General features: G+C 46.7%; 2 protein-coding genes across 7 annotated transcripts in view; one reads left to right on the forward strand and one right to left on the reverse strand.

Moving 5' to 3' along the window:
- The window catches only part of SAMD8 (sterile alpha motif domain containing 8), a 123,327-nt gene extending 110,073 nt beyond the window's left edge, over nucleotides 1-13,254 (reverse strand). For 4 of the 5 annotated variants that reach the window (XM_086381899.1, XM_086381894.1, XM_086381897.1 and 1 more), the window contains exon 1: nucleotides 12,844-12,979. The gene's annotated coding sequence lies outside the window, so the exon portion shown is untranslated. Of the gene's footprint in view, nucleotides 1-12,843 lie in introns of all 5 variants that reach the window. The other variant, XM_086381895.1, reaches the window with a different exon arrangement.
- Nucleotides 1-13,440, forward strand: part of DUSP29 (dual specificity phosphatase 29) — a 32,552-nt gene extending 19,112 nt beyond the window's left edge. For both annotated transcript variants that reach the window (XM_086381927.1, XM_086381928.1), the window contains exons 3-4: nucleotides 3,548-3,768; nucleotides 12,782-13,440. In XM_086381927.1, the coding sequence (XP_086238053.1) occupies nucleotides 3,548-3,768; nucleotides 12,782-13,023 (463 nt within the window). In that variant the 3' untranslated portion in view covers nucleotides 13,024-13,440. The remainder of the gene's footprint in view (nucleotides 1-3,547; nucleotides 3,769-12,781) is intronic.
- Nucleotides 13,441-17,098: the final 3,658 nt, after the last annotated feature.

Consider the following 17,098-nt stretch of genomic DNA (forward strand, 5'->3'; position numbering starts at 1 on the left):
AGATGTGTTCAAAGATACAGCAAGTTGTTTGTTTATAGTTACTTATTATAATAACCACTACTCTCTCTCCAGGATAGAGACAGAGAGACAGACCAGAGAGAGAGAACACAAACCTCCAAAGCTAAGGACTTGAGGGAAAACTGAGGTTCATCTATGGGAGGGAATAGTGTGCAGCTACTGCAGGCTGTATGCTGACATAATATGATGTCTACAGTCTATCACCATGCAAAGTTTTTAAACTGTATGTGTGGTATTACCATTATCATAATATTACCATATTACCCCCAACCATTAAATAGAATATACAAATATATTCATGGAAAAACAACTGGAAGACCTTATTTCAAAAGGCAAATAGTCCTTATCTCTAAGGAGTAGAAATACATGTGTTTTTGTGTTGGGGGGAGCATATTTGTCTTCCATGTTCTACAGAGAACATGTGCTAGTTTTGCAGTTAGCTGACACTTTTAAAATGAACAGATTACCAACATCTAGGACTTTTCTTAAACAACCAGCAACTAAGGCTGCTGCATCACCTAGATTCTAGGAGTAATTTCTTAACCCTGGTGGGTTTTTTTTTTTTTTTTTTGAGCTTTTCTCCTTCAACGGAGGCACATTTCTTAGTCTTTCCCACATATCTGAGTAGATGGCCCTGAAAGTTAAGAAAATAAAACAACACAGTGGCAAGCGGCACCCTCCAATCATCCCAGCGACAGATGGGCTGGGTGTCTGGGCCAACTGGGGACCTGCCTCCAAACAGTTGCTGTCTACTAAGAGTCACTTTATGTATCTGCAAATCCCCTTACTGCCGTTGAGCCCTCACCTAGACTCTGAGTAAGTCAAGCTGGGGGAAGTCCTCAGAGGACACCACCCCCCATTCTGGGCCCAGAGAGCCACAGAGCCCAAAGACCTGCAATAGGCCTCAGGATACCCACCAGTTCTAATGCTCCCCATGAACCCCCTTCTCTCTTTCAGACACAGTCAAAAACCAGCTCTGGGAGGGAGGGGTGAATGTGGATGTGTCATGAAATAAGTCTTGTTGCATATCTACCTTGATCCTTGACCCCCAAAGGAGCAAAGTGCAAATTGCTATTTATTCAAACTGCCATTTGATTATGTTGAAACCCAGCTGCAGAACCCAGAGAGACCAGTCTTTATGGTGGGTAGGAACTTCCTGTCAAGGACAGTTAATTTTAATTTTTCCACTGAGCTCAACCTCAAAGTGAGGTTGATTGCTACTCGGCAAGATGGACTGCATTAGTGGAGGCTTTAACTGAGCACAGATCTACATCCCAAAAGCATAATGTTTGTTGTATACATACTTTGGGGCGAGGAGAAAAATGAAAAACAGACTTTTCTGAGGAAAAATTGAAAGCATAATGTGTTTCATAGTCAGCATGGCAGCCCCAAAAGCCAGCTGGGGGGCTCAGTGGAACTCCACACCTCCCTATGCCTCTGTCCCCATGGGCTGTTTGCACGTTTCTAAAAGCTCACTGTGGCTCCTCTCAAGACCAACAAAAAGCCCCAGGAAACCAGTGATAGATGCGGGACCCTTGGCATGTGTTTCTGCTGCATGGAGGTGCAGGGTGTTGGTCCATGCTGGCATTCAATATGCTCACTTCTGTCCAGATCCTCTTACCAATGGCCTTGAGATGAGCCCTCAGCTGGAGCACACTGCCACTTTTTGGTCTCTTATTGTTATGGTTCCAGACCTTGTCACCTCTTCCCTAAGCTGCAGAACTGGACTTTGCACTGTTGAGGGAGATGTCATCTCAAATCTCAGATGGGACCCACCCGCCTCAAACACAAAAAGCTCTTTCAAACGCAAAAAGCTCTTCTTAACCCCCAAAGGCACATTCTGACTTGTAAGCACTCCATGGTCAGATCCCACACTCCCTCTCCAGACCTTTCTCTCCTCTCCTCTCACATCTTATGCTCTGCCCAAACCAGTCCCTTCCTTCCTGCCCCTATTTCCAATCCATCAACAAGTCTGCTGTGACTCAGTCCAACCACCTTCCTCCCTTGACCACATGACTGTGACACCTCCAAAAGAGATCCCCACTTCTATTTTTTGCTTCCTTTCAATCCATCTCCATGCATCAGCCAGACCGATCTTTAAAAAGTAAACACCACTCACCCCTTCCTTAAACGCCTCTGTAGCATGTGGCATCCTACCATACCGAGCATAAAATCCAGACTCTCCCCATGACCTCCAGGGTCCATCGTGACCCAGCCCCCGCTTTCGGTTTTCTCTTGTGCCACTACCACCCTCGCGATTACAGCCACGCAAGTCTCCCTTCTGTTCTTGGCACTTGCTGTTGCCTCTGCCTGAAGAAAACACGTTCCTTCCCCCTCTTCCCTTGCCCAGGCCCCTATCACCTGGTTGTCTTAGTTTCAATGCCATCTCCCGGCAGGGACCTTCCCTGACCACCTTACCTAAAGCAGGACCACAGTGATTCTGCACAGCTTACTGCTATCTGAAATGGACCATTCATTTATTTGCTTTCCAGAGGGACCTTGACTACCTGCTCATTGCTGCAGCATCAGTACCCAGGACAGTGCTTGGCACACAGGAGATTCATTTCCTGAACGGCTTTAATTATCTCCAGCCTCCATCCCTTAGGTTGTACTATTTCTTTGGCTTGGCATGTCCTTGCCTCCCTCTTCTCCTCCATCACCAAGTATTGATTGATACCTACAGTAAGGCAGGCTCAAAACCCTCTTTCCAATCAAGTGTTTCCTAGCCCTTCAAGGAATGATAACTCCTGCTTCCTCTGTCCATGTTCCAAGGCCACCTACTTTAACAAGACTTTACTCTTTGTTCCTGAAAAATCTTGCCTAGAAAGATAAGGCTATAAACGAGAAAATAATCTCACTGTTGGCTTCAGGAACTTCCTAAAATCAGTTCCAACAGGCTGCTTAAACAACTCTCTCAGAACAGTGCTTCGCCCGATGAGGCAATGATTTACTCATCAAAGCAAAGAGTTCGTATAGTGTTCACCAATCTCCTGAACATCATGATCAAGAATTTTGCCATATCCTCACACTCGATGACCCATTCTCAACCATTCATTTGACCCTCACCCTTCAAACCCCAGAAATATCCAAGGGATCAGAGGAGGGGCTGCTTTAAGGGGTCTCCTGAGACTCTGTGGAGGTGGCCCTCTCCCTCGCACTTCTTCAGCTTGGCCTAATGAACTGGTTATCTGATGGCCTCAGAGGAGACCTGGCAGCTGACGGTCCACTCCTGCCACCCCTGGAGTGTCCAGCACCAAGTTCTTCTGTATTTGGTGAATGAAAGAGTGAATGGACAAATGAATAGGTTGCCCACTCTCTAACTTCTCTAAACTGCTGAACCAGAAATATAAAAAAGGCAAAGCGGCCAGGGGGTCAGCAAGAGCAGGGCTTACACAAGGGAAGTCCTTCATTTCAGTGGCCAGGCCTATTTAGAAGCTACAATTGATGGCAAAAACCCGTGGACTGAGCTCGAGTTTTCCCCAGATTTTGGCCAGGGCTCTGCCTACAAGCCTCTCTCTCGCGCACCTAGGACAACCGCGCTGGACCGCTATGGGCTGCAGAAGGCAGGCTTCACCCACGTGCTGAACGCTGCCCACGGCCGCTGGAACGTGGACACGGGGCCCGACTACTACCGCGACATGGCCATCGAGTACCATGGCGTCGAGGCTGATGACCTGCCCAGCTTTGACCTCAGCGTTTTCTTCTACCCAGCTGCCGCTTTCATTGACGCTGCCCTCCGCTATGATCACAGTAAGAGACCTTTGTCCGCCTGAGGTCCCACCCCCGCCCGCGGCCACCTCGAGGCCCCGCCCCCAGTCCACGGCCCCGCCCCTCACCCTGGTGGGAAGAGGCAGAAGAACGCTTAAAGTAAGCTCCCTTCTCAAATTCTGCCCTGCCAGGGTAGCTGGAAATGTCGGATTCCCTGGAGTCTCTAAGCCTCACTGAACGGTGCTGTTGTTGCTGGGGTTCGGCCTCGGTTGCCACTAATGGGAAGTCGGGAGGGCTCAGAGGAGAGGTCTTAGGCCTGAGTCTCTCTTCCCTAAGGCACAGCAGCCATCCTTTGAACGCCAGGGGTGGTTGGGAGCCCTCAAAGCTGGGGTGCTGCCAAGATGCTAACTGTGCCTGGGTCCAAACCAGACTAATAGCCAAGGGCCTCGATGCTAGAAAAACCTTAGGAAGCTAATCTGAGTGGAAGTATAGAGACTTCAAATTCTCCTGCTCTCGAGCCTAGCTCATACCTGCCTCTCCCATCCTCTCACCCCAGTCATATTCAGTCTAGTGAACTGTCCTGTGGAAAGCTGACAACCTCAGAAAGACAAATACCATATATCACTTACATGTGGAATCTAAAATATGACAAAAAATGAACCTATCTACAAAACAGACTCTTGGACATAGAGAACAGACTGATGGTTGCCAAGGGGGAGGGGAGGGGCTTGGTGGAGGGATGGAGTGGGAAGTCGGGATTAGCAGAAGGAAGCTTTTATATACAGAATGGATAAACAACCAGGCCCTACTGTATAGCACAACGAACTATATTCAATATCCTATGAGAAACCATAATGGAAAAGAATATTTAAAAAGACTATATATACATGTATAACTGAATCACTTTGCTGTACAGCAGAAATGAATGCAACACTGTAAATCAACTGTATTTCAATTTTTAAAACTAAAGGATGAGGCTTTCAAGAAAAAAATAAAAAGAAAGCTGACAACTTATTCTTTGTAAGTGCCAAACTATGAGAATCTGAGTTTTACGCTCATAATGTCCAAGTTTTTCAAGGTTAATTAATAACCATCTTTAAAAATCACGGTGCTAGTCCTTGTGCTCCAAATGCAGTTTTAGCTGCCCTAATCCAGGTAAAGGCTGCAAGGCTATTTTCGAGAGAAGGGCACAGTGTAGGTATGTATCCGGGTGAGATAATATTCCATGATGACTGCAGGTTGCATTTCAGTGGCATTCCATAGAGGTCAGAGGGGCTTCAAGTCCTTGACCTGTGCTCTGGCTTCAGCCCCATGTGTCACACACTGAATTATGGAGTCATCACATAATTCAGGATATACAGTTACTAAGTCTTTCTGGCCACAAGTAGTTACAATAAAGAGGCTCACTGACTGACCAACTAGCCTGCTGCAGAAGCTGCAACTTGCAGCTGGGCCAAGGCCACATCTGCTGGAGAGTCTCAGACCTTGTTTTTTATTTTGGTTCAGAAAGCAATGTCAGAGTGAAGGGGAAAAAACAAAACAACACACAGAGCTGCAGTGCTTGTCTTAGGGGATGCCTCATTTCAAAGTCATCCTTTTTATGAGTCTATTTATGGATCATCTTTCTGTGTTAGGCACATTCTGGGTTTCCAAGCAGGATCAAAAAGCAACTGGACTCTGACTCATCACCATAAGGTGAAATTTGCCTTACAGTATTTGAAGTTAACTGAAAACATATTTGACATTAAAAAACAAAAAGATTCAACCACCCGATCCTTCCGATTCTGTTTAATGTGCTCAACTTGCCGTTACTATATCTTCAACCATCCCCTTAATGGAAGGGGCCTGGCTTCGGAGAAGACAGGGCTGCTTTCAAATTCATGCTGCACAACTTACTAACAATGTGATTTCTAAGCCTTGGTTTCTCCATCCGGTGATGAAAATATTTACCTTGAAAGGTTATAATGAGGATCAGCAGTAACCCACAAACAGCACTTAGCCTAGAACCTGGCACACAGCAGGCTCTCAGATGTGTTTGATAAAGAAAGGTCGCGCACTGCGAAGCACATAACCACACCAGCACGTGCATATCATCATAATAAAGTTTCCAATCCCCAAAGGGGTAAAAAAAAAAAAAAGGAAAAAAGACATTCCAACTTTGAACTTCGGTGGCATGATACACGCATAGGACAGCTTGCCCAGTTCCTGACATGCCATTTTAGAGTCCGCCCCCACTCACCGCTCAATTAGGAAAGAATGGGCTGTGGGGTCATATGCTTATGCCTGGGCAGATCTCAGAGCATCGCTGTGGCTTGTGACAGGCAGACGGTGCGGCCAAAAGCATCATGCTAGCCAAGAAAGCATCAAGAGAGAAAAGCATATCCACAGGTCAGAGGACATGCAGGGAGTGTGAGCCTACACCAGCTGGCTGGGGGTGGGGAGCAGGACTGGACAGGACCCTGTTACCAGGTGGGAGGGCTGATTCCTTTCTCTGTGCCCTTTGTATCTGCATATCTAAAGACTTCCTCAAGCTGAGGGCTCAGACACCAACCCTTCAGGACCCAGGCAGATGCCATAAATGAATGCCGCTGGCTGTGCCGGAGGCCACGGGGTGCAGGGAGGGGTTCTTATGGTTAAGCCAAGAGCCCCGTATTCCCTCCACAGGGGACAGCTGCTACTCAGTCCCAGCCAGCGATCATCTTGTGAGAATCAGTGCTGATGTGGTAGATCTGACTTTACAGGAAAAGTTTCCAACCTGGATTTTAACATAAAATTGCTCAAATTTTAAGTGTTGGCAACACGTTGAAAATTTCTTAAAATGCTGCAAAGACCAAACAAAAGAAACCCAATGGCTGTCAGTTTGTACCCTGTGCCCTGAGTAGTCAGAGTAACAAAATAAAATGCTAGTTAGCATCAGCAGAGCCTCCATTAGTGAAGACAGTATGTGCTCGCTTGTATGGCACATGCGCAGGCTGCCTGGATGGGCCTTGTCACACCCTGGAAAACCACAGGATGCTCCTGTAGCATTTAGAGCCAGATGCACTCGTATGTTTCTTATTATACTCTTGCTGTAAGAGGTGTTGACGGACAGTCTGGCCAAAAGGCAAAGAAAGGCGTGTCTTTTTCCGTCTTTCCTGTTCTTCCTTGGCTAGTTCCAGCTTGCTGCATAGTTTCCCACACTGCCCCTCACAGTCAGTCTCTTTTTGAAAAGCAGAAAAGCATCCCTCGTGGTGCTGCGGAGCTGTACTTGTGGTCTGTAGTCAGCCTCACGGGGCCCACCCCATGTCTACCCTACCTTGATCTGACCGTGCTGAAATAACTCACCAAGCAACATCAGTCACTCCTGAAAAATCTTGGGAGATAATTGAGTTCAGTGTCTTGCCCTGAGAGCTAGGGAAACAGAGACCCAGAGAAGTCACATGACACAGTGAGGGTCACAGAGTTAATCAGAGGCCAATGGGCATCCCTTCTGTCACTCAGGCCTCACGGAAGAGTCCTTCGTCCCTATTTTCAGCATCTGGTGACTGCAGTATAAGGAGTCACCAAATATCATGAAAGGTGAGACATTCCAGCTGATTGCAGGATCTAAAACAACTGAATTATCATGCTTCATCAGAAAAAGAAGGACAAAATACTGCCACCGGAGCCCCATTGGGACTGCCTTCTCTGCTCTTGGCATGGCATCCTCAGAGCTAAGTTACTGTGGTTTTCATTTAATGAAATCTTCTGAGAAATCCCAGGGCAGATACCACGAGGTTCTAAAGATCAGATTTGAGTGTCACCACTCTCCTTTCTTTTTCTTAAACCAACAGTCCATAGGCTGCTTTTGAAGCCATCTTAAAATCTATTATGGATAAGGAAGGTATGAATAAATAAATGAAGTCTGCATTTGAGCAGGAGGCTGATTCTCTGGTGCTTCTGACTTTAACCAGACCAAGATTTTCAGGGTGTTTAAGAGTCTCCTAACCCACTGCAGCAAGAACAGGCCTGATGCCTGGCAGTTCTAAAACATGCCACATATCCTTTTTCTGAGGACTTCCATGGGTGCAGACCATTTTGGGAGGAGAACGAACTCTGCCTTTGCAGGTTCCAAGGTAGTTAGTGGGAGACAAAGGGCATACCCCTCAAACCGAGGGAATGGGATGGGATGAGCTGGTGATTAACAGGCTTGGCCTATATGACTGATTTGAGTGACCAAGGCCTACCTTCTGGTCACCAGTAAAAACGTGCCACTAGGTAAACAGTAGAGACGAGACAGCTGAACAGCATCAACAATGCAATGAATACGAACTTGGGCAAACTCTGGGAGATGTTAAGGGGCAGGGAGGCCTGGCATGCTGCAATCCATGGGGTCACAATGAGTCAGACATGACTAGGTGACTGAACAACGAGAGATTCTGGATTTGACTTTTCCTCATAAAACTGTGGGAATTCACCTTTTTCGTAAAAGGTCAAAGGAGGAATGCTTAATTGAAATCATTTCTCAAACATAAATTGTGGCCTATCAGTGGACTGAGAAATCAATTTAGAGGCTGTGACTAGTATTTCCTGAAAATTTCAAAAGATTAGGAAAGAACAGAAGCCATCAGCATGCCTGGCATGTGGCAGAAGTGCTAATTATTTTGTAAAACTCTTGTCTGATATACACATACCTGTGAGGCCCCTTTATAGCCTTTAATGTCTCTAGTGGCAGTGGCCTGGGCTTGAATCAGGTCCTGCCAGCTGTGTGACTAAGACACAGCACTTCTGTGCACTTCAGCTGCCTCCTTTGTAAAACAGGGGCACTGATTCTATCTACCTCATCAGGTTGTTGTGAGGACTGACTAAAATGTGCAAAGTGCTTGGAAGATCCGGGGTGGGCTAAGCCCATGTACGCGTTAGCTGTGAATTTTATGCCAGGGGGCAACGCGATGTAACACAGAAGTAGAAAATCACCGATCTAGAAAATGCCAACCCTGACAATGATCCCTTCCCTCAGGGTCCTAACCCTGGCTGGCATCTACCTCACAGAGAGCCGCCAGCTTTCTCTGGTGTGGGCCATGCTGGGAAAAGGCCAAATGCAGCCTTCCTCCCCTCGTTTCCCCAACTCTCCCGAGAGCAGGTTCTCACCATCCAACATTGGGCCCACAAGGGTGCTGCTTAGCAAGACACAGAACAGAGGGAGCAGTGCCCTGAGACACTGCGGACAGCTCCTCTACCCGAGGAGACCCACCAAGCTCACGAAGCTGACGGCACTAGCACCGCCATCGTAAAAGCAAACTCTTTGGCCCTTCCCCTCCTCCCATTTAACAGACTTCAGGCTCCCTGAAGACTTAATGAACTACAGCTTTCGTCTGTTTCAAGTCTTTAGTCATGACAGAAAGAATTACCCTTTTTGCCAGGAAAGGAAGAAACGCTTTAGTTATCAGCAGAGCTGGCAAGGGGCCAGGCAGCCTCTGGAACGGTCTGTGGGGATTAGAATGCCAGAGGTAGTCATTCCACTCCAGAAGCACAGTCATGCCCCTGGGCAGGGCCAGCGCCCCCAAACCCTACCCAGTGCTGAAGAAGCCAGCGCTGCTCTGGCCCTCTGGCCTTTCTAACCAAGGTGCACAAGGAAAAGGCGGCCACACTTGCAGCTCAGCTACCGGGACTGGAGGCCTGCTTGCTTAGCTTGTGCACACTCTTGGAAATGAATCACGATAAAATTAAGTTCTCTATGAGGCTCCTTCCGAATCAGCACTTTTGTGTGTGTGAGTGTGTGTATTCCATGAGGATGAGAGGGACACAGAGCCGTGTCCCCTCAGAAGTGTTCTTTGCCAAGCTCTTTGTATCTCCTGACGGTGCTCCACAAACCCAGTGACATCTGTGAACATCTTTCTCCTTGGTCATCCTTCCAGGCCTGGGGCCTGAGACTTAGGAACAGCTTTGGGGTCACACAGCTTAAGCTTGGCCCCAGCAAACAGATCCTAGAACCGCAGGAGAGGGCCACCACTGCACTGGGATGGTGGTATGGCTGTGCAGGGGACAGCCAGAGATGCTAATCGCATTGCTTTCTCTGTCGCCAGGGCACAGTAGCAAGGAGCCACCACACAGGAGGGTCTCAAGAACAAATTGCTTTGAACTGTTTCCAGCAGTGGCACCATCTTTCTGGGTGACCTCTGGCAGCCATTTTGCCTCCCTGAGGCTGTTTCCCCATCTGTAAAGCAGGGATGAGAATAATGAAACCTTGAAGGTTGTATTAAGGATGAAATGAGATAAAGCATGTTGATGCGCTCTGTGGGCTCTACTCTAGAGCACTGCCAAACGGAGGCCTGAAGGATGGAACGCTGCTTCTCATGGTGGCTTCTCATCAGGCCCAGCTGTTGCCATTGATGGTGACCAAAGGGAGCTTTTTTCTAGTGGAAATTCTTCTAGATCTCCAGTTTTCAAATTTTACAGTCTCAGATCTCTTCCACACTCCTAAAAATTACTGAAGGCCTCAAAGAGCTGTCATTTATGTAGGTTAGATCTATCAATCTTTATTAGAAATAAAAACTGAAAATTTTGAGAATATTCGTTAAAAAATAATAAAGTAAACCAACTGCATAAAACAATTTTTTAATGAAAAGATTACATTTTCCAAAATAAAGTTAGGGAGACTTGTGGGATTATTTTACATTTTTGCAGATCTTTTTGATGTCAGACTTGAGAGAATCCAAGTGGGTTCTTATATCTGCTTCTGCACACAATCTGTTGTGATACAGTGTCTTGATGGAAGTATATGAAGAAAACCCAGCCTCACTGAGATATGTAGTTGGAGAAAGAAGGGATACCTTAATAGCCTTTTCAGAAAACTGTGGATTTTCTTCTTTGATATTACACCAAAACTTGACAAATGATAGCTTCTTAAAAGGCGAGTTGTGATCTGGGATTTGAAACCATATCTATAAATGTCATACTCTGTTACATGAGAATCCATTGGTCTGTCTTGAACTCTGAATGAATTTTTTTACCCATCATGATTCTGTAATCTCTCATTGGTCCCACAGAAAGTCTTGTTCACTGAGTTAGGCAGATCTTTGAAATGTTGACATTTTTCATTGTACATTGTCAAAAGACACATTTGTTAATATCACTGCTGATCTTAACAGAAAAATCCTGAGAGTATTGTGAAACTGTCAATCTCACAGTGGTAGATACAAGTGTTCCCCAAATTCTACTTTTTGCTTGAAAGCTTGCTTTTTATCACTGGCAACAGATACTGTCAATTGTTTTTTTTTGATGTGACAGGCTCACTTCGTTCACTTCTGATAAAAAGTCTGCCAAACGCCCAAGTTTGAATTACCATAGTTTTTCTGTCATTCATTCTTTTAAGTAAAAATGGTATTTCATCAAACACCATAAGCTGAATTAGCAAAATTCAGCTTGCAACTCAATCTCTCATAAGCTTTTCCTTGCGATAACAACTGTACTTTGGTTTGCAGCCTAAGTGCTTTATATGTATATCCCATTTCATCACACAGAATATTAAGAAGTGTAACCAAGGGCTGAAATTTGATAAAATTAATTTTTACTGCTTCATCAAGGATATTCTTAAGGGAAGTTGGCTTGTTTTTCCCCCACGAGTGCCTGGTGGTGAACACAACGATTACTAGTCTAGTTCGGTGCCTCTGCCGTGATTCACACTAAGGGACCAGCAATTCCTCCTCCCTGCCTTTGCACCATCATTGCAAAAGTCAAAGCAGTGAATGGGGCAAATATCACTATAGTACTATTGTGAAAATAGTGTTAACTCTATAGATCTCCGCAGAGTATCCTAGGAACCCCCAGGGTCTTAAATCATGCTTAAAGAACCACTGATCTAGATGACGAGTTCATCATCTAGACTGTAAGAATAGTCATCCTGTGGTTGTACTACATGACACGGTAAAATTATTTTTGAAAAATCTTATCTTGTGAATTTTACTGACTTGATTTTGCTCACAGCTGACCTGAGGTTGTGGCCTCTTTCGACAGTTGAGGAAGCTGAGGCTCCACAGGCTGAGTGGCTAACCCCAAATCCAGGTAGTTAGGAGCAGAACTGAGTCTGGAACCCAGGCCTGCAGGAGAATAGGCTAGGGTTCTGTAGGCAGACTGGGTCATGTGGATGCTCACAGATACCATGGCAAGCAGACCATGCCCTCTGTCTCGTAGGACTGTGGGTAACTTTCTCCTTACTGAGGTTAAGTGCATCAGGACTGCAAATGGTGCAGAAAGCCTGACTTTCTCCACAATCCACCTGCAGTCATGGAAGGGATGGAGTGCATCTGCTTAAAGTGGATTATGGTTCATCCATACAGAGGAACTCTGTGCAGCCACAAGAAAAAATAACAAAGAGAGAACTCTTCAGAGGCTGATATACAAAGATCTCCAAGACACACTGTTAAATGGAAGAAGCAAGGTACGGAAAAGTGTGTAAAACTGGCTACCTTCTGGGCAAGGAAAGACGAGAAAAAAGTATGTTTTTGCTATGTATAGGCACAGATACTTCTCCATAAGAAGTGGTAATACATGTCACTTTGGGGAACTGAGGAGCTGGGTGGGAGGGAGACTTTTCAATGGGCACCGTATTATACATTTTGAAATCTGAACTCTACTGGCTGCCCTATTCAAAATAAGCACTAAGAAAATATATTATAAACATGAAGAAATTTCAAGTGAGCACTAAAAAAAAAAATCATAAAATTTTTACTCCTGCACGCTGATGGAGCTTTCACTTGGAGGCGCTTTGGCAGGTAGGAAGCATCAACTTCAACCCCTCCTCCTCCTCACCGAGGCAACGATAACATCTGTGGGCCTTTGATTTGCGCCAAGCAGTATACCAAGTGCTTTAAGCAAATGCCTTTACAAGGACACTAATGAAGATACTGATGGTATTCCCACTCTACAAATGGGGAAGCTGGGGCTCCCAGACACTCAGTAAGTTGCCCAGGGTCCTACAATATGGGAGAGGGATCAGGATTTGAGCGGGTTCCACCTGAGCCCCACACGTACGCTCCAACCTCCAGGCCACCCTGCCTCTCCAATGTGGGTCTTTCTTCTCCCCTCTCCATTTCAGATAAGATCCTGGTTCACTGCGTCATGGGCCGCAGCCGGTCGGCGACTCTGGTCCTGGCCTACCTGATGATCCACAGGAACATGACCCTGGTGGACGCCATCCAACAAGTGGCCAAGAACCGCTGCGTCCTACCCAACCGGGGCTTTCTGAAGCAGCTCCGGGAACTGGACAGGCAGCTGGTGCAGCAGAGGCGACAGGCCCAGCAGGGTAAGGACGCCGAGAAGTGTGAGCAGGAGCCGTAGGGCCCCCTCGCGGGGCCAGCTGGACGTTTGGGAACGGAGAGGGAAGGCTGGAAACAGCTTTGCCTCGTGACTTCTTTTGTCGCAGAGAAGGGACATGAAACCAAAGCTTGACTCCTTCCAAACAATCCTAAACTTCCCGGGGGCTGGTGAACAGGGGGGCATTCACAGTGGGCTCCGGGACGAGCCCGGCGCCTGGCTTCACTGCAAAATGGCGCGGACCGGCTTCCCGGCACAATTGGTTACAGGTGAGCGCGCAGGCGCCGTTCTTGTTTTCTTTTTTTTGTAAGATGGAAGCAGAGAAGAGTACTTAAAAATCTGTTGACATTGTGCTGTGATTAAACATTTGGCTTTGTCTGAAAGTCACATTCTTAAAAATATAATTTTAAAATATAACTTTATTTTCTAACCACAGAAAAAGTGCCTGGGAGAGCTGTGTTAAACGGTCTGCTCCTGGGGTGGGGAGGTGCGGGCGACAGGGATTTCCCTAACGGCCGCTGCTGCGTCTTCTTTTCGATAGACTCCACATGCTCAGGTCACCATCCGGAGACGCTGCTCTCTGCAAGTTGTAGACAGCAATTTATCTGGGAGGGGTGGGGAGTGGGGGTCCTGAGACCCTGCACAGAGGACCCCTCTTGGCTTCCCCGCCTTCCTCAGGGAGCCAGGGCAGTTCAGAAAGTTTGTCAGTCGTGTCGGACTCTTTGTGACCCCATGGACTGTAGCCCGCCAGGCTCCTCTGTCCATGGAATTCTCCAGGCAAGAATGCTGGAGTGGGTTGCCATTCTCTTGTCCAGGGGATCTTACCGACCCAGGGATCGAACCTGGTTCTCCTGCATTTCAGGCAGATTCTTTTATCGACTGAGCCACCAGGGAAACCAATAATTTTGAAAAGAGACTTTGGGGGACTGGAAATCTTTCATTTTGATTCTAGTCCAAGCAACACGAGCTTGTTTTCAGTCCCCGTATAAAATATTCACAACTGTGTTTGCCCTGGAATGTGCGAACCAGGCAGCCTTGTGAGCCTGCTCCCCACCCCCATGCCCCACTAATCCAATCACCACGATCACGATTCCATTCTTGAGGAGAAAGCAGCAGCAGGAACAAAGCTGGGGGAGATGTCTTCTAGAACTAGAAACTGGATACCAGACAGAACCCAGAGAATGATGCTGATGCCAGTAGTCAAAGAACAGAAAACCTGAAATGATAATGGCCTACGGGGAAAACAGGAAAATGAACCCACTGGGAGCTCAGCAGCTTTGTAAAGCCACCCGAGGGTCACCCCGTGACTTTAGGGGTGCTGCCCTGCTTTTGTGAGCCCTCGTAGGGCTCCCTGGGATTGCCCGTGATCTGCTCTGGGGTCACCTTGGCCCATAATGGATCCTCATAATGACTCAGATTTGGGTGAGGGAAGCCCTATACACAGGCTCTTGGAAAAGAGGTGTGGACCAAAAGGGATTCCAGTGGCCCCTACTTAAACTTTCCCATTACAAGATCACAATAGCTCTTCTACATTCAGTTCTTATCTCCTAGGTCTGACCATTTCTGGTCCAGGAAGAAATATTTCCATTTTAATGAGATGTTACTTTTATACACCATCGTGAAGTATTTATGAAGCCGTATGTGGGAAGGATAGGTCCATTGGCTGCTGGTGTCCCTCAGAGGGTTCTTGTGGTGTTTTCTCTCCACCTTCCCACATGTTCCCACCTTTGTGGGGCTATGAGTCCTGTCGAGCAAAGCAGAAGTAGATCACTTTGAAGTTAAAGTCTGGCCTCTTTAAGATAGGAGCCAGGGGTAGAGGAAAGGAAGAACAGAAGTTTTTGCAAAAGCGTTTAAATTCTTCAGAAATGATATATTCATTTGGTCAACAAGTATTTGAGAACCTACCGCATGCTAAAAGTTGGGTTAGGAGGCCAGTGCAGAAATGTCTGCTGTAACGACATGGGATGAGGGAAGCAGGTACTGAGGGAGAGATGCAGTGGGGATGAGGCAGGGGAAAACCCGCTTTAGACCTGAGAAGATGGGGTGAGACTTCAAGGAGAGCACTTTCCAAATGAGGACGGAACATTCTAGGCTGAGGAACAGCACAGGTGAAGTGGCACTGAGGTGGCAAAGAAGTATGTTTCTACCCAGTGGGAGTGTGTTTCAGTAACTGCCCATCAGTGAAGCTGGGGCTTGTGGGTGAGACAGGAGATGGATACAGAACAGTAGAGACACTGTATTTTATTCCAAGTGCACAGAATAACCACAATCAGTTTTTAAGCAGGGGAATGGTTTGATCTATGTTTTAAGAAGATCACTCTGGAAAGAAAAAAAATCACCCTGGCTGAAATATAGAGAATCCATTGTAGGGAGGTGAGGCAACCAGTAAGAGGGTGTTGAACTGTTGACAGGAAAGAGGAAGATGGTCTGGACTAAGATAGCACCAGGCGACTAGCATTCAAGATTATTTTAGAATTATCCTGGAGAACAGACAAAGCCTGCTTTAAGGGACAGGACTGGAAAGTAGTGATTTGGTTTCTTGGTGGTGCCTTAATACTGAGATGGGGTTGACCAGGGCAGAAATGGGGGAAGGAGGGGCTAGAGATCACCAGTTACATCATGTCTAAGACATACAAAAGATGACCCATGATTTCACCTTCAATCTACAGAGAGAGCTCAGAGGAAGATCCACTGTTAGCAATATAATCCTGGGTGCTATCTGCATAGAGGTGGTGTTTGAAGTCATTGTACTGGGTGAGATAATGAGAGAAAACAGAGGAAGCCCTAGTGCCTGAATGCCTGGGTGTTGGAGGAGGGAGAATAGGGAAGATGGAGAAGGGAGAAAACCAGGAGTGCACTGCAAAGAAACTGAAGCTCCTGCTTCATAATGTAACTACTTGTACTGTAAACCAGTATTGCTTGTAACAACAAAGTAACCTATATTTGTATAGCACCCAACAGTTTTAAAAGCATTACGTATGAGTTAGCTAAGCCTTTAAATCAGAGAGCTGACAAGTTATGGCCTTCTCTCAGAGTAAAGTGTTCTAGAAAAAGAGACTATGATTTGGAGAGAATCAAATTCGTTTCTGCTCACAGATTTCAGTTCAGTGTGTTTGGACAATTAGTTAGCTTGTTTGCCCCATTTCCTGCAAAGGATGGATATTTGTGACTTTTTTTCTTGTGATATTGTGAGTCATTTTTTCTAAAATGGAATGTTGGCAAGGAAAGCCAATGCCTTCACACCTGGGTAGGCACCACCTGCGCCAGTAAAAAGGCCAGGCTGGCAACTGACAATCACTTGTTAAAAAATTCTTCTAAATGAAAGAACACATTACTGGGTCTAGAAGGTATGGCCTGTTCATGGGTCTCAACCTAATAATGACTCTGTTTCTCCTGATGAATCCAAGTTCCTGTTTTCTGGGCTCCCTGGTGTCACATTTAAGGCTGAGCTGATTTCTCTAAGTGAGAGTAGGCAAGTGCAGAGCAGGCTCAGATCAGCAGCTTCTCTCCCACCAACCCTTTCCATCTGTGATGAATGTTAGGACTTGGGGCCCGCAGAGGGGCTCCCACTCCTGGCTGTGCTGCAGTCCCTGGGGAGCCTGTAGGACACCAGGAGTCCCCAGTACCGTTCTTAAATTCTGGTGCGGCAGGTCTGAGGCAGTGACTGGGACTTCTCCTCAAGCTCCCTGGAGGACTGTGAGGCAGGCAGAGTGTGGTAAGCCCAGGCGCCACACAAACCATAGGGTGCGGTTACAAGCCATTGCAATATGTGGAACAGAGGACAATCTCAGTCCCCAAAGAACCTTATTTAACACAAGAGAAGAGACTAAATATGAGATGGTTTCCAGGTGGGGCCTGTGGAAGGTTCTGCAGAGTTCCGCGTCAGCTGGTTAGCAAATCCCCCCAAGCCCTCTACCCCTCCTAGGGGCAGACTCTTGCCTGAGGTGTGGATCCACCAGGTTGCTAAGATCCTCGGCAGCTCTAGAACCGATGCCAACAGTTGATTCCAACAACAGCACACCATCACTTCCTGCTCTGAAGGAGGAGGAGAAGTTTCCTTTCCTACCAGAAAAGCACCTTAAACGTTCTCTTCTCCCCT

The sequence above is a fragment of the Bos grunniens genome, chromosome 28 (genome assembly GCF_055505025.1).
Source record: "Bos grunniens cultivar Pamir isolate PY7600 chromosome 28, Bosgru_T2T1.0, whole genome shotgun sequence".
NCBI lineage: Eukaryota > Metazoa > Chordata > Mammalia > Artiodactyla > Bovidae > Bos > Bos grunniens.